General features: G+C 39.3%; 1 protein-coding gene across 3 annotated transcripts in view; it reads left to right on the top strand.

The window, feature by feature from the left end:
• Positions 1 to 25,704, top strand: part of CCDC148 (coiled-coil domain containing 148) — a 170,867-nt gene that overhangs the window by 141,098 nt on the left and 4,065 nt on the right. For all 3 annotated transcript variants that reach the window (XM_090267587.1, XM_090267592.1, XM_090267584.1), the window contains 2 exons: positions 22,553 to 22,670; positions 24,840 to 24,980. In XM_090267587.1, coding sequence (XP_090123713.1) covers positions 22,553 to 22,670; positions 24,840 to 24,980 — 259 coding nt within the window. The remainder of the gene's footprint in view (positions 1 to 22,552; positions 22,671 to 24,839; positions 24,981 to 25,704) is intronic.

Genomic DNA, 25,704 nt, shown 5'->3' with positions numbered 1-25,704 from the left:
TGATTTGCAATCACTACCAGGATCACTAGTTTGAGAGTGTCTTAACCTACTTAAGCAGCTTTTCAAAACTTCGTGAAATAAAATCAATACTATTTATCTCAACTTTTTATTAAAAACATTAAGAAAGCAAGTTTATGAAGACAGAGGGAAGAGAAAAAAATGGCTATGCTTTAAACACTAGTCTTTAATCATCATCACTCACAACCAAGTAGTTTGTATTATTTGACATTTTTGTGCCCTAAAGAAAAAAATTTGCTTCCTCCTAATAATTTAAGCAGATACTATATTTTACTAAAATCTCAACTTATTTCAAAAAATGTCATCAAGGAGAACCTAAGGATTATAGAGAGATAATTTTAAATAACTTATAAGCTGAAAACTAGTTTTAAATTAATATCAACATATCTCTTTATTAAAATTATTTATAAGAAAGCTATTTTCCAAGCTTAAAGTATCATATACTTTAGAGGAAACTAATAAAGCCAAAATCTCTTATAGACCAAGACATTTGTAAAAAAATTCACACCCCACTTCCATGATGCTATTCTATTCTCCCCGTAAAGACCACATACAACTATAGAGCCGACTTCTTTATTCTCAACTAATCTTTGCTAGTCTGTTCATCCCTGCCTCTGTTGTTCCATTCTTGTTTTGGTCTCCTCCCTTAAGAACTCATCTTTGTGAGGACAAAGCTGTTTCAAAATCAAGGTTTGTTTGATTTCCCACATCATGATGAAAGTTGCTCCTGCTTTTGTTCCTTAGGGAAGAAGATGTTCTTGAACTTCGCAGTAGCTTTTCTGTTCTGTTTAACAAAGGGCTAAAATGTGATCTGCCAGTAACACAAAATCAAACAAAATAAATTTAAACTCAGTTCAGTTTCTGCTTTTTCTAACCTATGAACCATGTTTACAGGACAATAGTTCTAAATGATCCTTTCCAACCTGAAAAACAGATCCAGAGGCCACTACAAAGTACTGTATGAAGATAGCCAAAAAGTCCAATGAAATCCTAGGCACCACTAGGAAAGAAAGCAAAAGCATGAACTGGCATGTGCATAAAATAATCATAAATTTGCTTTTAAGGAAATTACATGATTCCTGGTGTGAGTCAGAAAATGATCAGTATAATGGCCATGAAACTGGGCCATCTGTTGAGGGACAGAGTTGATGGGCTGAGACTCTCTTGTGGAAACCCAGTATTGATATTATTTTAAATCCATTAATTTTTATTTATAAATTAAATAATTATATTGAATGACTACTATCCTGGCATAGAGTGATAAATAAAAAAGATACAGTCTCTGTTTTCAAGGACCTGACAGTCTAACATGAAATTCAGGTATTCTTGGTGAGGGCAAGCACGAAGTACTTTGGGAACATATTGAAGTAGCACCTAATCCAGGCAGTGGATGGCAGAGGTGAAGCAGGAAATCTCCATGTTAGAAGGAAGACATCTTCCAGAAATGGGAAACGTCTTCCTGCCAAAAATCCATGACAATTTTAAGGAACTGAGACTAACTCAGTGTAGTTGAAGCATAAAATTTGGAGTACATGGGGAAAGGTTGTGGTAAGAGATTGGATAAGTAGAAGTCAAATTATGGAAGTCCTTGGAAGACTCAAATTTTGTAGTGTCTGAGTAGGGTAATTTCTTACTGTTTTCATTAATTAATTATAATTAATTGCATTAAACAATTAATGAGTGAATTTAGAGGTTTATACCCTCTCTATTTCCAAAAGAATTTTAATGCATGCTTAGAGACTTAACAAATTCCAGGATATTAAAATAATCTTGTATAGAAATCATATCTACCTTTAGAGAGCAGTAGTAAAAACTAGGGAAGGAATTACCCTAGAAGGTGGCACATATTAATATATAAAAGGGCTCCAAATGGGATTAGACACACAAATGGAACTAGTGGATTATTAAGGAAAATTGTTTATTTGAAGACCTCACAGGCCCTCCCACAAAAAGACCTCACTGGTATGATCAGAAACCAAGTTTCAGACAGAATGTTTTTTTGGCCTTATTCTGTATTATGTGACTCAGGTATTCATACCCTTATCCCTTAATTATACATACCCATCTATTTGGGGTAGCCTTAGTAAATATGATCTTCAATTAAGCTTAGGTCTTTGGAGAATATTTAGAAAGCTAATGTCCATATCTGCTTGTGGGAGAAATCCAGACATCCCTCTTCCATTGACTACATTTTTGTTTGACTTTTTAGTAATAAGACTCTCTACCTTCAAATTAAGCTTCTGTGGGATCATTGATTAAAATGGCTGATTAAAAACAACTTTAGAGGGAAAAAAACCTTAAGATAATTTTCTCTTACTGAATTCTTTTTAAGTTCTTTCTATGAAGTGCTGTAAGTTGAATCCCTCTTGACTTATCCTGAGTGGAAACAGAGAACAATGACACCTCTGTATTAAATTCCCAATCATTCTCCAAGATCACTTTCGGTTTCCCATTAGCCTTATCATTGCCATATAAGGAGTCTCACTTTCTTTAGATTTTCCTGAGTCAGTTTCATGATCCTTTAATAACATTTGCTGACCTCTTCCTGAATTCCTTCTTAAGAATTCAAGTATTGATTCTAAGACATTTAATGATCTTCCTTTCTAGCGTTTTAGTAGATATTGAGCTGAGCTTAAATTGTAGCTATTTTAAGTTAAAATTAGCCAATCATAAGTAAAATACACTGCTACTATATAGTGCATACACATATGCATGCACAAATACAAACACACAAACAGATGCAAATACATGTGTAAAGTAGGGCCTGGGAGACAATGTATATAAAAGAACATGGGTTTTGAGCAGAGAAAAATTAGATATAAAATTTATGTAAAGGAGCCAATAGTTAAAGTGACAACTCAGTGTGAACATTATTCAGTTCTGTTGTTTGATATAGGTTATGCTTCCCCAGGCTTTGACTTGGAAGATGTTTAGGGAATGCAAATGTTTTAAGTAAAATTGGGAAAATTCACATTAACAGTGTTGTACTATTGTGTTCTTCCATCTTAATGCTAAGTGGGTTCACAGCAATTATATACTGGTAAGCACTTAACAACTGGCTGGAAGTGAGAGGAGGGGACGGGGGTAAGCCCTGATTTGTAGCATTTGCTGATTTCTGTAGTGTAAATATACCATGGCTTACTTCAAACTACTTGGCCCTGGCTGGTTTAGCTCAGTGGATTGAGCGTCGGCCTGCGAGCTAAGTGTCGCTGGTTCGATCTTCCAGTCAGGGTACATCAGAGAAGGAAAACTCTGACTCCAAAAAACCTCCGCTGCCTTGCGGCATACCTCTTCAGGGGAAAGGCTAAGGGAGTAAACCCCGACAGAAAATCCGGAGCCGGAGTCCCTAAGGCGGTTTGATGTTGTGGTCAACACCGGCAACTCCTGCGGCGCACCTGAACCCAAGCTGTATCGACTCCGTCTTTCCCTTGGACCCTTCAGCTGCGAAGAGAGGGGGGGTCTGCTGCATGGGCAACAGCAGACCCTCCATATTACCCTGCCCAGGCTCTGTAGCTTCAGCGTCATCGCAAGATGTCGATTCAACACGGGAGGAGACAGATACCATGTCACTCCCGAGTCGGACTGCACAGCCATTCTCGGCGGTGCAGATGGACTCTTAAGAAGCTACACCATCGTCTCTCGAGACGGACGGCTGCCGACGACTTCAAACTACCAACTTCATGATACTAAACACAGAGTTGGGAAGTAATGTGCAGTTGCACATCATTATGTATTCTACCATACAGATATAATAGGCATAAATAACCTCAAGAGGATAGGTAATAGTAAAATAATTGGGAAGTGATGAGTTTTGAATATTTGTTACCTTTGTTTTTAAATACATTCCATTTCCTTTGAGTTTATGTAATTTAATGTTTTTCAATGGCTGTGTTTAATAGCTAGTTTGCAAAGGTCCTAAAAATCTAGCAATTGGCTCTCTGTGATTGGTATAGGGCAGCTCTGGTACTTGTGTAGCGTTCACAGGCACCCCAGCAGAAGAAAGAAATTATATAACTAAGTCCCATGAAGAGATCATTGCAATTCCCTGCAGATTGCTGTGGAATTGACTGTGTGGAGACCTATTGGGCCCTATCAGCTCTGCTGCTTCCCCTGTGAACTCTCTCAAGATTCAGAAGGGAGGTCCTAAACCTCATGCACCCACCAGACACTGCATTTGTTCCACCTCGGATAGTCACTTTAAAGAAAAATGGAAGGTTTTCTGCAAACTTCAAGGTCTTAAGTAGAAAACTGGAGGGGATGTTTCCAATCTGGTCTTTTGCTGATACTGGTAGCTTTGGAAGCAAAGTCAAACATATGAATTTCTCAGGCTATGCTGTATATGATCTTTTAAAAATGGTTCTTAGGTGGTCTATGACCAAAAAAAAGAGGCTCTGAGCTAGGGACAAAGGATAGTTATCAAAGATGGAGAAAATACTTTTGACAAGAACCTTACAATTCTTTAAAAAAGGGGGAGGGAAGCAGAGTATTATTCTAAATTTTAGGAGAAAAGGTGAAATTTTATGCAAGACAAGAGAAAATATTGGGGGATCAATGAGTATTAAATGATGATGAATTCCCAAGTCTATGACCGGAGGACTGATAATTACAGTGCAAAAATTAGGAGCATAAACCTAAAAGTCAGAATGTTGGATGTACCTTCATGTGAAATTGGCAAATGTAGGAGGCACATCTGGAGACAACAGAATACGTAGGCCAATAAATATATGGAAGAAAATGGACAATAACAGGGGCAGTGACTGTGTCTAAGAGCATGTGAAAAATTAGAAAAGCATAAGATATGTACCTCAAATATAGAGAACAATCCAATAAAGCCCATGAACTGGAAATATTAAAGAGAACAGAGAACAATGATTCTTTATACCTAGGCCCACATTCGGGTACTGATGGCCAGAAACTGGGGAGGGAGTGTTCCACATGTTTCCATGAGCAGCAGTGGAGTAAACTGATCCCAAGAGAGACAAGCAGAGGTTGTCTCATGTGCAGATCTATCAGACTGAGCTTATGAGTGACGGTCAGGTGATGGAACAAACACAGGTATCAGGAGTCTGTGGCAGGAACAGAAAAAGAGATTGATGACCATGAAAGGGTTGGGATGCTGGAAGGAGAATAACATCAGTGCAGCCAGAAGAGGCCAAACACATGGGGTCATTCAAAGTAAAACATCAAGAGGACAGTGGACCAGGCATTTGAACATTTTCTGAGCACAGGGCAGAAATAAGAAGGCGGAAAGCAGTATTCAAGAGACTGGTCACTAGGACAATTTTCTACCTTCTTGATGCTGGGTTTTTTTATTGTTTCTATGCAATAGGCACTAATCCCAGAAAAGCAGTGGTTTCCCAACTTTAAGATCAAAAACATCACCTGGTGGGTGGTGGGTATGTGAAAATATAAATCCCAGAATCCTACCACTAGTGATCTTAGGGTAGGCCCAGAAATGCATATTTAAAAAAATATGCATCATTGAAGTTTCTAATGCAGTTGGTTTACCAGCCACTATCTGAGAAATGAAGCAGAATAATTAATCCAGGTGCTCTGCTAGTGAGACATGTCTGAAAACATACTGTTCAAGAGTCCCAGGGGTTCAGCATTCCCACCTGGAGAGCAAATGCTGACTCCTGTGCAAGGCAAATGCATGGCCCAGCTGTCACAACTTGTTGTAGTTGCTTGGAAACCTCTGCTTCTTTTACTTGTTTTTTTTTTTTTTTAATCTTTGATTTTAATGTTGATGTTTACCTTGGGTTTAATAATATATCACTTCAAATCTTGCAGGTGGGTTACAAATCCTAATTAAAGAAAAAGTTTATTTGCTGATGCCCTCTCTCGAATCATCAAGTGGAGAAAGTTACTGATGCTAATTAGTTATTAGTTGGTTGATAATAAGTTATTTTTTATACTGAATCTGTCTTGTTAATGTATATGGAAGTAGCTTGAAAACTGTAAAGTTTCATACAAATAGGTGATTTTGAAGATATTATTACTTTATAAATACCAAATAAGTATATGTATTTATCTATAAAGTTTCTATAAAGTGTTTATGTACTAAAATGTTCTTGTATTTATGTCATTGGGGAGAAAGTCCAAACATTTCACTAAATACACCTAAAGACAAGAATACATCACTTTGTCACAATGTTGTGGCTCTTTATTCTTTGCAGCTCTTCCAAATCCCACTAACAGAGGAAAGATTATCAGTGCGATCTGAGCATGTGTGGGCTTGAAAAACTCTGAATGTTTCTAAAAGAGCAAGTCTTTTTAATGCTTTAAAAAAAAATACTGGGAGTTTTTGGTGCAAGTTAGTCCTTATGATCTGTCAGACTTTAAAAAAAAAAAAACAAAGAACTCTTGTCCTATATTTTTAAAATAATTTATTTATTTGTTTATTTATTTATTTTTAGAGAGAGGGGAAAGGAGAAAGAGAGGGAGAGAAACATCACTGTGTGGTTGCCTCTCACTTGCGCTCCCAACTGGGGACCTGACGTGCAACCTAGTCATGTGCCCTGACTGGGAATCGAACCAGCGTGATCTATCAGACTATTGCTCCACAAACCAAACCTTCCTAGAATTTCCATGTAATGGATGTAACTGATAGCATGCTGGACCAGGCTCAGATGGGGTCTTGTTGTGGCTCATGTGTGGCCGCAATTAGTCTATTTGCAGAAAGGCTTGTCTCCATCTGCATTTATGCCAAGTTCTGCATATGAACATTTTCATCCACAGAAATGAAGCAGTCTAAGCAAGACTTTCTGTTTTAACTGAAGAATACATGCACTGAATAAGAGAGAAATGTTGACTGTGCCTGGATAAGGTAATAGTTATTTTCAGAGCCAAGGATCCAGGCAGAAGATATATTGGTGTGACAATCTTCGGAGAAACCAGAGAGACATGATCTCAGAAAGATGTATATTCAAAAGGGGGCCTTTGGAAATATCCTTGTCTCTTGAAATAACAGGGGATCTGGCAGAAAGGAGTTGTGGCATTTGGGAGAAGACAATAAAGCTTAAAATTTAGAGTCACTTGGAGAAAAATTGTGAGCTGCTTTTCTTATATGTGACAAGGTTGGCTGTGTCTCTAATAAATTAGAATTGTGTGGAAAGTCAGCTTATAGCTCTTAGAATAAAATAGCCTTCTTTTTGCTATTCAGGCCATTGGGTTGCCCACTAGCAAAAGTAAGAGTAAATAATGTACCTCTGAGGAACAAGATTCATGTCCCTTTGTCAGCTTAATGCGGACTGAGTGAAGTTCCCTGTGGGCTCGCTGATTGGGGGGTCATGATTAGGCTACATGATTAGGCCAGGTCTGTTTGCTTTCTGAGCTCCATGACTGTGAAGTTCTTTTGACAGGACAGAATGCTTCTTCTTAAGGAGCCTCTCAGGCCATTGCTTTACTCTTAGTGCAAAATGTAAACAAAGAGGCACAACTCACCTCTTGGTGTTCTTTGTTAGCCATGTCTAGATAGACCAGCACTTAGGTATTGTAACTTTTATTAAAATAAAATTTCATAAAAATTAAATATTTTGTTTATACAATGAACTGACTTAGGAAACTGTCCTATTTCACTTTCAGCCTATTCATTCTCTCCCCGGTTGTTTCCCAAGTTTGCAATTTAATTACAATTCTCATACACTGTTAAATTGTACAAATTGTGCATTTTTGTAAGTCCACTTTATTATATTTCTCTGGCTCATAACCCTCCCCTAGGAATTTCTCCATTTCCTTTGAAAATCTTCCAAAGAGAAGTCATAAGGAATATGGGTGTGGACATCTTCAGCTTAATTTATGAAAGGAAGATACAGGGGTTTTGGAGATTTATTTCTTCCCATATCTAAGTAGTGCTGTTGAGAAACTGTATGTATCTTTTAAAAAGGGGACTGAGAGCGTATAATTCTATTCATATAATATGTTCAGAAAAGGCAAATTCATAGTGACAGAAAGTAGATTAGTGGTTGTTTGGGCTGGAGGAGATGGGGATGTGGGGAGTAACTGCTAATGGGTGTGGGGTTTCCTTTTGGGATAATAAAAATGTCGTGTAATTAGATAGCGATGATTGTCATAAAAGCTTCTTTTTTTAAAATAGGATATGTAAAAATAGTGAAGTTTTTTTTTTTCCAGATTTTATTTATTTATTTTTAAAGAGAGGGGAAGGGAAGTAGAAAGAGAGAGACAGAAACATCAATGTGTGGTTGCCTCTCACATGCCCCCAACAGCGGACCTGGCCCGCAACCCAGGCATGAACCTTGACTGGGAATCGAACCAGCGACCCTTTGGTTCGCAGGCCAGCACTCAGTCCACCGAGCTACAGCAGCCAGGGCCCAACCTTCTAAATATATTACAAACCACTGAACTGTATACCTTAAAATGGTGAATTTCATGATATGTGAATTAAATCTAATTTACAAAATGGGGGTTGGCTGAGGATTAGTGACCTAGGTATTATTTGTAAATTTATCTGAATCTCTGTCCAGTTTATTGTTTTATCTTCTGTAAAGTTGTGTTTCTATCAATTTAGTCAATAATACTATTTTCAACTTTGTGCATTTGCTTGGGCTCTGGAGAAAGCCACACATCTCTCTCTTGGCCTCAAGTAATAGCCTTTCTAGAACATAAACTTCAGCATCCTACCTGACAAAACTGCCATGTAGACAACAGAGCTCAGCAAGCTGGCACTAGGGATGGGCCCTTTCCCCGGGGATCCAAACACCAGGGCTCGCTTGGCAGAACTTTTGAGTTTCTGCTTTGTGTAGCTGACTGTCTCTAAAGAAAAAAGGAACGATGAATGATTCCAGAGCTCAATCCTGAAGGCAGAGCTGAGACGGAAAGGAGACTGCTAAGACAGGCGCGGCTTGGCAGCGAGTCACCAGAGAAACGAGATGGAGCTTGAAAGCGGAAACTCTGCATGCAGCAGGAGTAAATCAGCATTTGAGGGAGCCCAGGAAAAAAGCACTAGGAATGTCACACCCAAAGCTAAACATAGTTATTCATTTGTTATTGTAAAAAGTATATTTAAAATGCCTAACAAAAAGTTTTGGTAAAAGAAATATCTTTACGTTTGTAAAGGAGAGATTAGAAGGGTTACTTTAAAAAAAGAGAGAAAGAAAACAAAACCCCCAAAGGTGTATTATGACAGTAACCTTTCTGTGACACTGATTTTTTTTAAACATTAAGTTTAAAGAGGCTGTTTGTGAAGTCTCTTTGCTGATCATTTCCTAGCCTGAAAGATAATCAGGGTTCACTTCCCTGCCAAGGTGGCTGAACCACTATGAAAATCTTTGGTCCTTTTGATGTTTGCTGTCTACAGAAGTTCTGAGAGACCTGGGAAGGAAGAAGCAGAGTGTAAGGCGGATCTTTCAAACAGTCTTAGAGCTGGCCGGTTGTATGAAGCTTATTTACTTAAGTCATTTGTTTGAAAGAATTTCTTTTGTTGTCTCCTTGCCATCCCTTTGAGAGCCCCGAAGAAGATAAACCAGCTCCATCAGAATGATACAGATGTCTGTCTCCAGAAAAATGAGGACCAATTGAAATCAGAAGTGAAAAATAGATAAAACCAGACTAAAATATTATGATCTGATAATACAGTGGTATATTTATTAACATGGCTTTTTAAAGTTTCATACTGAAGCAATGCCTCTCTCAGTATTTGTGACTCTGAAAACACTCTTACTGAAATCTGATGAATCAGAAATTATATGTGTCCAATCAGAGTTCTTTAGAAAAAAAACTCTAATGAAACCTAATAATGAAACCTACTTGTCATTTTCTTACTTTGAAATCATTTATGTTTCTTTACAAACAAAAATTGGGAAAGAATTTAAAGAAAGCTAATATTTTAGAGAAAACCCTCAACACAAATTCCCCTCTTATATCCAATAAAATAATTATAGCATCTTAAGGATTTTTAAAATGCAACACATATGAATTATGAAATTAAATGTTATCTATCATAAGTCATTTGTGAATTTAAGAGTCTTGATGTAAATTACCAAATTAGTGTTGAATGGCAGATAGCTTTTCTTAGTGAACTCATATGGTGACAAGTGGAAAGCTTCTATATCAGCAGTTCTCAACCTGGGGGTCATGACCCCTTTGGGGGTCGAATGACCCTTTCACAGGGGTTGCCTAAGACCATCGGAAAACACATGTATAATTACATATTGTTTTTGTGATTAATCACTATGCTTTAGTTATGTTCAATTTGTAACAATGAAAATACATCCTGCATATCAGATATTTACATTGTGATTCATAACAGTAGCAAAATTACAATTATGAAGTAGCAATGAAAATAATTTTATGTTTAGGGGTCACCACAACATGAGGAACTGTATTAAAGGGTTGCGGCCTTAGGAAGGTTGAGAACCACTGTTCTATATGTATTTAAAAATCCAGATGTAGGCTCTGTTGTTATCTACTTGATAGGTGTTTCCAGTTTCTCTAGGTTTTTCTTATGTTTTGCATAATATGATTTTTACTCATTCATATATATGGCACTTAATATAAATATGTGGAATAAGTGAATGTATAGAAGTCTTAGATGACAAATAAATGCTGGTCTGTGTGGGTAACTCTATAAATTTCAGTTCATAATAAATAATTCCATAAAACCAACATGTCATTCCTGCCTGTGCTTCCCTCCAAAATCACAGTACTAGCAAGTCTGTGTCATGGATAGTACATCTGATTTGCCTTTTAGCATCCATGTTTCCTGATTGTCAAAGGAACTGGACACCTGACTTGTTTTTCAGTGATTCAACTTCTCTTTCAACTTCTCAAATGATTAAATATCTTACAAAGGAATACCTGCTGAGTAATCAATAGAAAAGTATATATTGAGTTTATTCATAAATTTTTATTTTGTCAACTACTGTGTCCTGTTATTTACCTATAACCTAAAAAATTCAGTTGAATACTTTCTGTAACTTTTAAAATTTATTCAGTATTTATTTTGTCTTTCATTTATTGGTACATGATTTCTGTTTTAAACAATAGTTGTTGGAGATGCAAAAGCAATTAAGACATAGCTAACATACTCAGGAAATATAGTCTAACAGAAACAACACATGAAAACAAGTAACAGTGAAATGTAAGTGTACATTTGTTTATGCCCATTAGTTTATTTACCTAAATATCCCTGCTTTTTTATGGAAAGGCAAGCAACATTTTCCAACCCGAGTTCTATTGAAAAAGGTTTCTGATACCAGATAATTTGGGGAAATGAGCACACTGAGTCCCATTTTGGAGTTTCATAATACATACCACCATATGATATTAAATAGTCTGAGAGGTCCTACTGTAAAGAAACCTATTCCACTTTGTTTATCTTAGTTTTTCCCAGACTTACTTGAACATCCAACACATTTATCATGGCACATGTGTTAACATCCTGATAGATACTAACATTACATGGGCCATCAATTTGGGAAATGAACTGATTAACACTTGGAACAGCTTGGTATGTGCTCTTCCGTTATAGAAGAGAAAAAGATAAGTATTCCCTTATACACGAGAGATGTGTTTATTTGTCAGGACTCCTCAGAAGTGACTGAAAGAAACCTAACTCAAAGTAGTTGAGTCAGAATAGGGAGTGAATTGATTTACATGAATGAGAATTAGGAATGGATCCAGCCTCAGGGCTGGATTCAAATTGCATCTTCAGGTTCCCCTCACTCTCTTTTCACTTCTTTGTAGCTATTGGTGCATTGATATGGACTTCCTCACTTGTCTGAGCTGGAGGCAGAGAGGAAGAAGAGGCATGGATAAAAGCAGCTCTAGGCTTAATTATATCAGTATATAGTTTGGCAACCTCAGAGAGAAGACAAAGCTTATCTTCTTCAATATCTATATATAATTCCCATGGAAAGATTCTGAATGGCTCAGATGAAGTCCTGTGTTCACTAAGGGCCAATTACTATAGTCATATTCATAATGTACTCAGAGAAGGAAAACTCTGACTCCAAAAAACCTCCACTGCCTTGCGGCATACCTCTTCAGGGGAAAGGCTAAGGGAGTAAACCCCGACAGAAAATCCAGAGCCGGAGTCCCTAAGGCGGTTTGATGTTGTAGTCAACACCGGCAACTCCTGCGGCGCACCTGAAACCAAGCTGTATTGACTCTGTCTTTCCCTTGGACCCTTCAGCTGCGAAGAGAGGGGGGGTCTGCTGCATGGGCAACAGCAGACCCTCCATATCACCCTGCCCAGGCTCTGTAGCTTCAGCTTCACTGGAGAGGACACTCCAGCGTCATCACAAGATGTCGATGCAACACGGGAGGAGACAGATACCGTGTCACTCCCGAGTTGGACTGCACAGCCATTCTTGGCGGTGCAGATAGACTCTTAAGAAGCTACACCATCGTCTCTGGAGACGGATGGCTGCCGACGGATTCATAATGTACTATTATTAACTGTATCTGGTCACAGGTAAACCCCTAATACCAGGAAATGGGAGGAGGGGATTCCCTGGTTAAAAGCTTCAACACACCTACACAAAATGAAGCAAGGCATTTCAAAGAGGGTTGCTATTACTAGGTTGATCTTAGGGGATTTAAAACAAAAACAAAAACAAATGTCTACCACAATGTGGAGTAATTATTGAAATCTAAATATGGCTATAATAGGCAGTTAGCCCTGGTATCCAATTACTGCCAGAAAGTAGGAGTAAAAAACAAACAAACAAACAAAAAATCAACTATTCTGATATTAAACTCATTATTTTTGGGAGACATTTCCTAATTTATAAAATGTCTTATAGCTAATATTCCCAAATGTCATAACCTCAGTCAATTTTTTAAGAATATAAAAGATTTTCTTAGTTTCAAGAAATTGTATTGCTCAGAGTTATAATTCTATGAAAGCTTACCATAGATTTTTAAGTAGTTGAACTGAATAATTCTACTATAAATATTTCAGGCTAAAATTGTTGCAGCCATGTTATAAGGTATTCAACATTGGGAACTTAATTGTCTGCCTTTGGGTTGGAGCAAACCCAAAATAATAGACTAGGCAGAATCTTTGTCCTGATAATCATACCTACGGTACCATGGTGACTAAACTCCAGGAGGATGTGGGGTGGCCTTTCTGCCTTCTATTTGGGCGTGTGTCATTAGGTTTGTTCCTAAGTTTTTACAGGACAATGTCAACTCTATACTAAGTTCAGATGCCCATTAAAGCAGAAGCTCTGCATTTAACTATCAATGCAATATAATCAAACTTGAGGGATTTGTCTGAGGTTGATCCTGAAATTACAGAAAGAAAATATAGAATAAAAGATCAAAGGACTTGGGGCTTTGAAGGACGTGGAGGCTACAGATATTCATGCCTCGATTGTAGTTGGAGCCAGATTCCCCACAAGATGTTTTTAAATGGTGAAAAGAAGAGGATTCATATCGGAACCTTGGGTGGACAGTGAGGAGGAGCCAGTAAAAGACAAGCCTCTGGGGGTAAATAAAGTGATACTGGAGGAGTGTTGAATGTCTAAGGCTCAGCCTCATAAATGTGTAATTAATTCAACAAAGAATTAGGGCTGCGAATTGGCAAGGCAGGTATGGAAAGAGATAATTAAAAGATATTGATGATAATGCCTTTGAAGAGATAGACCCAGGGGTTTAAAGCTGGGAGAGAATGAAGTCAAGTCTGATTGTGTCTCATAGCCTGGGAGAAAAGGAAGAGGTGGAAAGGCAGTAAACTTCATAAGGGAACATCTAGCCTAGTGCCTGGTACATAGTACACAGTTAATGAATATCATTGAAAAAATGGAGAGCTTGGTAGGCTAAGGTGGCAAGCTGAGTAAGGTTGAGGGGGAACATAAGTCAAGGTAGGAGGATGGCAGGCAATTCATTCCTAGAGTGGTGGAGTGCACAACCTTTATCAAATCTATGCAGTGGCCTTAGAGATTGGAGTCAGAACTGAATCCACCAGTTTAAGACTTTGACAGGTGAGCGGTTCTAGGTGATGCCAAGCTCCAAGCTTGGTCTAAGGAGCAGAGTTAAAGCAGGGGAGAAGTGAATGCTGTTGGGGATCAGGTGACTATAAGAGCATACTTTTGAGTAACCCACACTAATGTTAGGCAGTGTGACCTGAGCTGTTAGTAGTTGATTCCAAAAACCCTGTTAGAAGGAGGATGGTCTAATCACAAAGTCAATGGGTAAAACTTTTTTGGAAATGTCCCTAGGGAGCCAAGAAAATGCCAGTCTCCTCCCCTAGCTTTTAAATGGTAGCAATGGAATGAGTGTCACCTGGGAAGCACTGGTTTTCAAAATTAAGGAAAACCTTTAAAAGGAGCAATGAAGAGTGGAGTGAGAGAGGATTGTATATTCCTCTGAAGGGGGTATTTTATCACTAACTTCGTGCAGACTTGTAGGTGTATAGTAATTAAAAAACAAACAAGATAGACTTCTATTGTTTTTACTTTCCTATAGACAATGTACCTCTTGTGGTCTAAATCCCACGTTTGAAATGCTATTGGGAAGAAACTGTTCTTAGAAAAATTTGAGGACATCTGAGGATATAAAAGGATTACTGAAAGCTAGATGGAAAGAGTTAGGAATAGTTTAAAAAAATAAAAGAGGGAGACATATAAATTGGGACAGGAATGTCCTTCTGCACTATCTTGGGGAAAGTGCTGATGTGATATCTGCAACCTTCTTCCAGTAGTCCTAGCCTCACATCTTGTTCTGTGCTCAGCTCTGAGTTTCCAGGTGTAAGTCCTCGGTTCACAGCTGCTTCTATCCCTGCACTTCCAACTCAAGTGAACTCAGACAGCTGGGTGGTGCTGATTACAACCAGCAAGAAAATGTACTTCACTCTCTTTTGTGGGTTTTTACATCCAGTATTATAAACTATCCCACCCCTTTGGAGCTTCAAGGACTATTCCCTAAGGAAGTGCCTCACACCTCCTTTTTAAGCCTGAAATGCTTTCAGGTTATTTCTTCCTTCTTTGATTTTACTGAATAGACCCCTTAAACATCACCAGTAGCCTGAGATTTTCTACTGTCATCAGGATGTACCAGTGTTTTGCCCTTCAGAGAGAAGGAAAGAGGTTCAGTGGCAGCCATTGTTGCAGCTGCCCATTGCCAGCACTGGCCCAAGCCCGAGAGGGCCACTGTCACCAAGGGAACCTGTCATCCATGTGTCTAGGGGCATGGGGGCAGGGTGAGGTTGAAAGATTCTGCTCTTGAATGTTAGTAGCACCAAAGCAGGAACTTCTAGTTTGGAACAATCTTGAGGCATATAACTGTGGTGTTTTGCATGTGCAATCAGAAATAAGTCCTGCCTGGGTAGTAATTTATACCTGGTTTTATCTTGATAACAGTAGTCAGGTAGAGTCCCTCTAATCTGAATTATTTATCTATGCTGCAGTTCTCAAATTGTGGTCCCTAAATCAGCAGAATGAGCATCACCTGGAAACTTGTTGGAGGTGCAAATTTTTGGACCCCCTGCCTCACTCCTACTGAATCAGAAACTCTGGAGGTGGTCCAGCAATCTGTGGTCTAATAAGCCCTCCTGGTGATCTAGATGTTAATTCAGGTTAGTGAACCACTGGGACACGTGGTACTGGTCTTCAGCCTAGGCTCACATTCGTATCATCCGAGGCAACTATAAGCTTTAAAAATACCAATGATTGGGCCCCACCACCAGATTCTGATCTAATTAGTTTGGTGTGGTGCCTTGGCATTCGATTTTATAAGTTCCAATGATGCTAATAACTGTCAGAGTTGAGAACCATCCTTCTGTTATAATATAAGAATGGGCTCCCTAATTTAGGGCTTTGTGATACATTTAAAAACAGTTTATTGAGAACAACTGTATTCATTTTACTAGAATATTAATTTAGGCATGCTTACATAGAACAAACCACAAATAATGTAAGACTTAAGAGGGAGGGGATTTTTTCTGTCCAGTTTTAATTTTTCACTATGGTACCTTGAGCACCTAGGGCAGTGCTTGGCACATAGTAGGTGTTCAAATAACTGTATGTTGACTCATTAAATTAATTAATCCATTAAAGAATGGAGTTCCAATAGGAACTTGCTTATACACCTCACAAAGGAACCAGTAGGTGCTCTGTGCTGGAAGAATGGTCACTGTTTGGGGCTGGCATGGGTTGGTCTCCTAGTTCTGGGAATCCTCTATGAACCCTCTTTGTTCTTGTCCCGCACCAATCTGTACCAGGATGTCACTGCCTTGTATTAGGATTCACATTATCTTTGCAGAAATTGGCCTCTGCTTATACCATTAGCCTGCATCCCCATTAAGAAGAGCCTCATTGCCCATTTCATTAGACAGCTTATGCCCTCCAATGGGAGTACCCAGTTATTTATTTTTCCTTCTTTTCTCTGGGCTCATTTCTCCTTCCCTTTTCTTCCTCCCCAACCTTTAGGGGGTGCTGCCACCTGGCCCGCCTATCTTTTGATCTGAAAACTCTTCTTTGCTCAAAATGCTCTATAGCTAATGGAGGGATTCTCTGTTTGATGGGAAGAACAACTATCTGAGTGGGCTGGAGCTAAAAATGGATTTCCCAGCAGGCAGAACACCTCTGGCAGTAGCACTGTGGTCATGAGCCTGTTAAAAGATTTTGTACTTAATACTGAGGAAGCCAGGTGACCTAAACTCTAAGTAGCAAGTTTGTTCATAAAATTGCCTTTAACCTCATAGTCTAAATTACTCCCCTGAAACATTTTTTGGGGAATTCAACACTGGTTAGAATACTTTAATTAAGAGATGTTTTTATGTTGCTTTACTTACTGCTTAAAGCATTTTTTAAAAATGTAGAACCTGCCACTATCAGCTATTCTCCAGAAGTCTTTTATTCCCCTCTCGGTTACTGTAGCTTCTTTTAAGACTGAAGTTACCTGTGGCCCCAGATAAAGAGAGGTCACAATTTTATGCTAAGATTTTGCCAAGTCCTTACTGAAGTTTCACTGAAGCCAAGGGAGGGTGTTACTAAAATTCAAGTTGTTTCCAAACCATCTGCATTTGTAAACCCGTCTCCTGGAGTGCCATACCCACAGGAAAAGTCCCCTAAACGATGCGTAGATTCTCCATTTCTACGTGAAAGCTTTCTGTTCCTTCAACTACACTTTGACCTGGAGCTTAAACAAAATCTTTTGTATATTATTGCTAATGCTCTGCCACCAGCTGTTGGTTTTGAACAATATGATGCTTCTCTTCCCCAAAGAGAAGTTGAAAATGCCTCTTTTGCCACACTTTCCACCTTTGTAGGCTCAGGGATCATAAAGCCAGACTGGGAGAAGCACCTCGGATTCTGTTTGGGAATTCAGGGCACAACTTAAAGGCTATTGAGTTTAGCCACTTTCCGACATTGACTTTCAGAGCAACAGTTTAATTTAGAGAAAATCTGCTATCCCAAATGGCCAAGGGTATTTACGCAGAAAATATTCCAAATGATTGACTTCACTGTGTTGCTATTTTCTTTCTCCACAAATATGTGAGTATTTGGCTTTCTTCCAGAAGTTTTTCTGCATCACTACTTTTTGGCAAAGAAATTTTTCTATTCAGAGAGGGAGAAGAAAGAGGCACCAAGAGTTCCCCCCTTTAAAGTGAATAACTATTTAGAGTTTACTCCACAGTCTTTGTAAAAATGAGAACTGTGAGTGTCTCCTGTTGCCTTAAATTTTCCTTTGGTTAGTCTTTAAGGTAGCCAGAGGAATCCTGCTCACTTTGGAGCCAGTGTCAGCTTTGTGCTCCCTTCGGCACCTCCCCGTTTCTCCCTGCCAACCCCCCCCCCCCACCTTTCACACTAGCCTAACTGAAGGAGTTGTCTCCACTCCTTGCTTCCATCCCTACCTCCCACTAATTCCTCAGCCTTCTCTCTACTGACTGCTCTTGCCAAGATCATCAGTGGCTCCCTGTTACTTAATATGATGACTGTCTTGCATTATAATTGACCTTTTCATAGCATTTGACATGACTGATCCCATTTTCCTCTGCTGCTTTGGCAGCGTGTCTCCTCAATCTCCTAGAGAGTTTCCTCTTTTTCAGTCCCTTTCTTAAATGTTTCCTTGGGAATGAATCCTAGGCCAACGTTTCTTCTTACTCTACACAGGCGCACCTTGGGATGTTGCAGGTTGGATTCCAGACCACCACAATAAAGCGAGATTTTCAATAAAGTGAGTGCTGACTTCAATTTGTAAAATATGCAACATCTGGGAAGTGCACCACAACGAGGTGTGCCCATACTCTCCTCCTGATTGATATCATCTGCCCACGGCCTACATTCTTTGCCATGGATAAGATTCCCATTGATTTCCTTGGCCCAGATCTTGGGAAGGCAGGCCTGTGTCCAAATTGAAACTCATTCTTTCTCTGTTGCTCTAAGTTCCCATTTTTAGTGAGAGACTCTATCATTCACTGTGCAAGACAGAAACCTTTACTTCATCTGTCTTTCCCTCTTTCCCATAAAATAAACTAACAACTCCTATTTATTCTATTTTCGATTTAAATTTTAAATTTATGTCTTCTCTCTACCTCCTACCAGTACCTCTCCCCGTGCCCTAGTTCAGGAAACCATCAACTTGCATCTGGATAACTCTCTCAGGTCTTGCCTCCTTATCAATCCATTCTCCATATCATTGAAAGGACGTTTGTGACCACCGCATTTCCCTGATCAAAAACCCTCATGCTTGTGAAGCCCCCACAGTCTGGCTCCCCTCATCTCTCCAGCCTCATTCTTTGGACTCCCTGCCTTGCATTGGTCATTTTGGGTCATACTAAGATTTTTTTCTTTTTTCTTTTTCCAATTTTTCAAGCATACTATGCTTTCTCATTTCTGAGTATTCTCCTTATTCTCCTTCTTCTCCTCCTCCTCCTTCTTCTTCCTTCTCCTTCTTCTTCTCCTTCTGCTCCTTCTTCTTCTTCTTCAAGCATTCTTCCTATTGTCTCCCCCTCTGGTGAGTTCTTTCTTCAGTGGAGGCCTAAAATTGAGATCAATTCCTTTTGGATGTTCCCCTGACTGTTCTAAGCCTGGCGAAGGTGCCTCTCTGATGGCCTCTGCCCCATTGTCCCATCAGAGCAAGAGCCATCCTGCATCACTATCCCCTGGGTCTTTGTATTCCCATTAGATTGTCTTTTAGGAGAGGAGCATGCCTGTTGTGTTGAAATTGTGTCTCCAGTGCCTCACATAGTCATTGATGCAGAGCAGGAGCTCAGCAAATGTTTGTTGAATGAATGAATTAGCCTCAAAGTAAATCATGAACGAGCCTTTTTTACAACACGGGTTCAAAATACTTTATTCTCATTTGCAATTTCTCCCTCACTAGTCCATTTCCCTTAACTGGAACAACCATCACTTTTCCAAGAAGCAAACAAAACTTTGTTGCTGAGAAAGCAACGTATATATCCCAAAGGAAGAGAAACTTTCCAAAGGTCCCGAGAATGAGCATATGGTAATTGTCAAATCCCAGGGTGTCTTTTAATCGAACCTTCACAGTGGTTCACTTAGCTTGTACTCAGCACTTCAACTGAGTAGAACCTCATTAGGGAGGTTATGTCATGCCTTAGTGAAAATGGAGAGAATGAGAAATATAGCTTTTCATGGCATGGAGGCATAGGAGAAAAGGAACAATCTGGTCTGTCAATTCTTTAATCTGTGTATCTGACGGTGCCAACTTCTGCCATGTGAGATAATGGGGAGGTCTGCTGCATCCACCAAAGTTGCTGAGGGTTTTCCCTTTAAATTCCCTCTGGGTTTTGCCCTCTCCGAGGATTTATTGTATGCTTCCCACCTTTCTTCTCCCTGTGCTTCTTCAATTCCAGCCTCAGGAGCAACCTGGTTTTTACAAGTTTTCCTCCCCAGAAGCAACTCTTCCTGAGGGAAAGAACCGGCTTGGCTTTGCCAATACTTCCCGGGCCTACTGCCTATCATTGGTCATTTGCTCACTCTGTTCTAGCCTCCCTGAATTCTTCCCTTCTCAGGGCTGGGACTAGGTGATGCAAGCTACATTCCCAGGGACAGAAGTTAAGAAATCACCCACTCTCGGATGTCAGCCCTCCACTTGCTCAAGTCTAAGAGCAACCCATCCTTGGCCTTCTCCCCTCAGCAGTCATGCCTCCTTGTCTCTTCAGATCCCAGACCCCCAACCCCTGCTCAGGTGCTGCCTCCTCAAGAAAGCACTTGCTAAATCCAGCAGTCTTTTCTACAACCCAGCAAGAAGTCATCTCACCTTTCTCCAAATTCTCAGTGGGCCTTGTTGGTACCACTCTGGAGGCACTGTGTATACCTTGCTTAGTTCTTAGTTCTTATTTCTGTGTTCATCATCATCGTCATCATCATCGGCAGCCGTCCGTCTCGAGAGACGATGGCGTAGCTTCTTGAGAGTCTATCTGCACCGCCGAGAATGGCTGTGCAGTCCGACTCGGGAGTGACAATCCCTGCCGCACTTGGTACAGGTGAAGGCAGATGGCCGTTGTTGCTGCTGTTGACGCTGCTTCCGCCTCGATCTTTTCTGGACCGCCTCCTCGTTGCGCGCAGCCTCTGCGCGTGACGTACCTTGCCTGACCGCGAGCCTCCAGGCTAGGCGGTCGTCTGCTTGAACTTCCCATGTGTTGAGATTGATGGAGCATTGTGTCATGTCCTTTTTGCAGATGTCTTTGAACCGCAGTTTTGGGCGCCCTGTCATCCTCTTGCCTTCTGCTAGCTCGCCGTAGAGGAGGTCTTTGGGGATACGGCCTGCATCCATTCTTTTGACATGGCCGAGCCACCTGAGGCGTCTCTCGCTAAGAACTGCATGCAAACTGCTCATATTGGCTCGCTTCAGCACCTCGGTGTTGGGGACCTTATCCTGCCAGGCGACATGCAGGACGCGTCGCAGGCACCTCATGTGGAAGCTGTTGAGTTTCCTTTCGTGCCTTGCGTAGGTGGTCCACGTCTCGCTGCCATAGAGGAGAGTGCTGAGTACGCAGGCTTGGTAGATGCGCAGTCTGGTTTTCTCAGTGAGGCTGGAATTGTTCCACGCTCACCAGTTCAGTTTGGCCATAACTGTGGCTGCCCTGGCGATTCTCCGGTTGACCTCCAAGTCAACTGACAGAGAGCTCGAGATGGTGGACCCGAGGTAAGTGAAGTCGTTGACAACCTCCAGGGTGTATCCGTCGATGGTGATGCATGGGGGAGTCCCCGTGCCTTGAGCCATAACGTTCGTCTTCGTCAGGCTGATGGCTAGTCCGAACTCCTTGCATGCGTGGGAAAGGCAAGTGACTAGCTGCTGGAGTCCCTCTTCGGAGTGTGATGTTAAACTACAGATTTCTTAAGGGCAGAGGACTTGACATGGTGCAAGTGCTCATCAGTCAGTGAGGGGAGTGGAGCCATCAAGGGGAGAAGAGAGAAGAGCATATATGTAGTTATTAATTGCATGGTGGTGGGAGAAGGTAGACACGGGTGCCAGGCCAGACTGCCTGGGCTTGATCTCTGGCTCTGCCGCTTACTGAGTGTGAGAACTGGGACAGGTTACATCACCTGTCTATGCTTCCGTTTCTTTATCTTGAAAATGGGATCAATAATGGCACCCCAACATAGGGCTGTTGTGAAGTCTAAATGAGATGACTCATGTAAAGGACTTAGCACAAGCCTTCTTGCACAGTGAACACCTCACTAAATATCAGGATTCAGAATAGAAAGGGTCTAATGAAAGTACATCCATGGAAAATGCAAGTGTACACAGTAAGGGCAAAGCACATTTGTGACTGATGTCGCAAATAAGGTTAGGTCTAAATCATCAATGATGGAGAACACAAGTGACTACTTTTTTTTGAAAAGACAAATCTTATCTCTATAATTCAGTAGAAGAGTAGCTTGGGTAAGGAGATGGTAAGAGAGGCCAACCAAAACCATCAACAAAGGAGGGCCAAATAGGCTTGGGGGTATTAAAACAGGTGTTTAAATGTGCCATGATATATCTGCTGATTTTAAGGAGGACAGAAGCGTAATGCTAAGGCAAAGTCATGTTTTTGCTGCCATCTACAGTCAAAGTGCAATTTTTAAAGTTGCTTACCACACAGACACACACACACACACACACACACACACCCAGAAACAACATCCTTGTCAAAATGAGTAACAATATAGATATAGTTTGGCTTACATTCTAGTAATTGAGATAATTTGTGCATATTATTATAGTATTTTATTTGCTATTCTTCCTAACAGTAAGTATATTTAACAAGTAATAGAGCCTTTTAGAACCTCAAGTTGTGTTAAAACTCATCAGAAGACATAGATTAGCTGCAGCCAACAGACCGTTGGAGAGTTAATACAATGATTTCAATGAATAAAGAGATGGATTGGATTTTACCCCGTTTTCCTGCCCCATGACCCAGTTACTAGAATTATTGTATGTTGCATTTTATACAAATGTCTTCTATTGTTTTGATATGAGAAATAACCAAAAGCAAGTGAAAAGCAAAGCAAGTAAAAAAATTCTGAAATGCCTTTGCCACTATGCTTTTATCCATATAATTTCCAAGATTATGGTGATGTTTCCCCAACTTCCCTGTGCATTATATTTAAAGGGTAAACTACAGACAACAATTACTGGAAAAGCGTTTGATGGAGAAGAAAGAAGTGGCTCTTCAAGAAGCACACGAAGAAGAAGAGAGAGAGAGGCGGCTAGAAGCCCTTAGGAAACAGGTGTTTTTAATTTGAAATTTTCATGGGTGGTTTAAAAAAATGTTTCTAAGTGCTCTTAATAACATTACTAGGGCTTAGTTTAGGAGTTTTGCTGTATAAAATGTACCTTTTCTAAACTGAGACAGTGGTCTTCATTCCTGGGAGCAATTAGATTTATGTTGAACCATTTCCAGTTTCTTAGTATATTAAAAGAACTTTATCAGCACCTTTTCAAAAGCTCTCCCAGGATTTAAATGCATCTCCATTTACAGCAGTGAAACTTTGCATCTAGCCAAAAGATTTTACTCTCCTCAAAAAACCTGGCAAACCTTAAGCAAGATAATTCTCTTTGGGGTAGGAACCTCTGATTGGAAAAATCCCATAATAAACAAACATGTTAAAAATCACTTTTTAAAAATACATTTTTTGTGTGTGGAGAAATAAAAGCCTCCCCAAAATTTTGAAAGTAGACAGTAGATTGCAAGATCAGAAACTTAAGAGTTTGGGAAATGTGATTAAATAGTTTTAGTTGGTAATACTTCAGAGTTTTTAACCTGGAAGTGATTAGCTCAACTCATAAGCCCTGAAGTCTTCATGGACACCACTTCCCAGCTAATAGGAAATGACTATCTGGTTTCTGTTCAGTGCCAGTGGAGGCAGCATAGAATCTTGGAAAAGAACTTGGCCTCTGGTGTCTTCCAAACCTGGTACCACCTGGTTTGCTACTCACTGACAGAAGACACTTAGATCTTTTACTTAACCTTCCTACTCTTTATTTCCCCCTCTGCAAAGCGGGAATATGTAATAACATGATTACCTGCCTGATAGGTTCGTTGTAATGTCTGTTCACATTTTTTGAATGTTTACTAAGTATAGAGTTCTCTTTTAAACACTGAGGTTTTACCTCATTTAATCTCTACAAGACCCTATGCTGTAGGTGTTATTAGTATTCATATTTTATAGAACAGAAAACTGGGGAGACATAGGTTCCAGGAATCACACAGCTAGTAAAGGTCGGACTGATTTCAAACCAAGATGAGGTAGTGTAGAGGAAGTGTAAATGTGTAGCACCTTCTTTGATAAAATAGCTTAGAGAAATTCAGAGCATAGGAATGGAAGTCCTGGTCATGGTAGATTCAACAAAATTTAAATTATTCAGTCATTAGCAAATAAGTATACACGTATACCGTGGCTTTCCGGGGACAAAACTTAATGTCACTGATACTAAACACATTCTTGTTCAAAATACAACTTTGATAACTAAAGAGTCTATCTGATTAGAATTCTTTCCGTTTATGGACCCTTAGAAAGAGGAAATATGTGTGTCCATAATATGTAATTGCTGTTTAAAATAATGGTAGTATAACATTTTGACTAGGAAACCCATAACAATTAAAGTATGTTCAGCCCCAGTTAAGTCATTATAGTTCCTAAATGCATTAAAAATGCCATTTTCTTCATTGCTAATTCTTGACTTTAGAGTTAACAGACGGGTGTTACCAATGGTACATATGATTTACAAAATTAGTGGCTTTATTTCATTAGGACACAGTTTTAAATAATTTCAATTATCGTAAAGAACAAGGGCATTTTTGTTAAAGTGAAGTTGCAGTTCTTCAGCAGAAGCAGGAACACTGGCTTATAACAGAGCCTGGAAATCCAGCCAGTCACCTGGTACAATGGAAATTCACCCATCTTGCCCTGTCATGCCACAGCACTCAACCCTGCCCATGAATAATATGCTCTAGATTCAGTTTCATCAGATCAAACTTTCTAAAAATTTCATGAGGTTGTCACCATGGCCATACATTGCTAGTAGTTAAAAATTAATGTTTTTTTAACTTTTGGTTACTTTCAAGGTGTTTAAATATGTAGGTTTTCTATGTAAGAGTTCGTATGACTTTGTATCAGAAAGACAAATTTTTATCTAAATTTAATCATAACAGTAATTTCAGTCAATAGTAAACAATTTCATATCATAGCCTTTTAGGATTATATTTTGTTTTTAAATTGCTAATGCCTTTGTGGATCTCTAGGACTGGCCTGGTTTAATATTTTTCTACCATTCCCTCTTAGGTTTTATCTTTAATAAAATTTCTTAACTTTAATGCACATTAAATATCAATAATATTGTCCAGAAGTATTTAGCTTGTATCTTGTTCCAATTTGCTATGCTTTCTCTTCTTTTAGGTTGCTATCGTTGCTCAATTTGATCCTGTTAGAATGATGTCAGATACAACAGCATCGAAAGCAAGGATGGGTGTTGGAATTGAGGAAGAATTTATTCTTCAAAAGCCACTCTTCACATTGAATACATACAATGAACAGCAGGTAATTGTGGGAATTAGCATGATTAATGTAAAAGCCATGATGATGTTAAGAACTGTAGAAGTGTGTGTTTTGGGTTACAAACCATTTTCAATATTTACATTTGAATACTACACATATCAGCCTAATTTTTACTTCTAAATGATAGCACATAATTACTGCACAACGATTGATATTCTAAAATAGTTGATAGGTGAGCATAGAAAAAGCAATTTATCTGGAAATGTTATGAATCTGTCATTGAAAATTATTTTTTAACTTAAAAATAATTTTACAAAATTTTACTTTAAACTTGTGTTAATACTGTATTTTGTTGGTGAATATTGCTCTATCGTATTCAGAATTTATTTAAATTTATAACATAAAGCCTTTTGAAGAAAAAACTGATGATATTGATTAAACAAAGCGAAAGGAAACTTTCAGAAATTAAAATGAGCAGAAGATAACACATCAGAGCTAATGATAAAACATTTTCTGTGGAAAAATATTAAGGGGCTATTTAACCATTTCTAGGGGAGAGAGAGGGAAAACAGATAAATGAATGTGTGTCCTTGAAATTAAGGAAGAAAGCAGTTAATTTTGCAAATCTAAGCAGAGTTGCTAAATGCTTATTTAATTATTTAAACAGCAGGAAACTTTACCCATTTACCCATTGACAAATAAATCAAGTGTGCCTCTAGTGTGTGCTGCATACTTTGCTAGGGATTAAAAAGATGAACAAATCATC

This window comes from Furipterus horrens, unplaced genomic scaffold, assembly GCF_987537825.1.
Source record: "Furipterus horrens unplaced genomic scaffold, mFurHor1.1.pri manual_scaffold_1, whole genome shotgun sequence".
Lineage (NCBI taxonomy): Eukaryota > Metazoa > Chordata > Mammalia > Chiroptera > Furipteridae > Furipterus > Furipterus horrens.
Note: the sequence above shows the minus strand (reverse complement) of the source record. Positions and strands in the feature narration are given on the sequence as shown.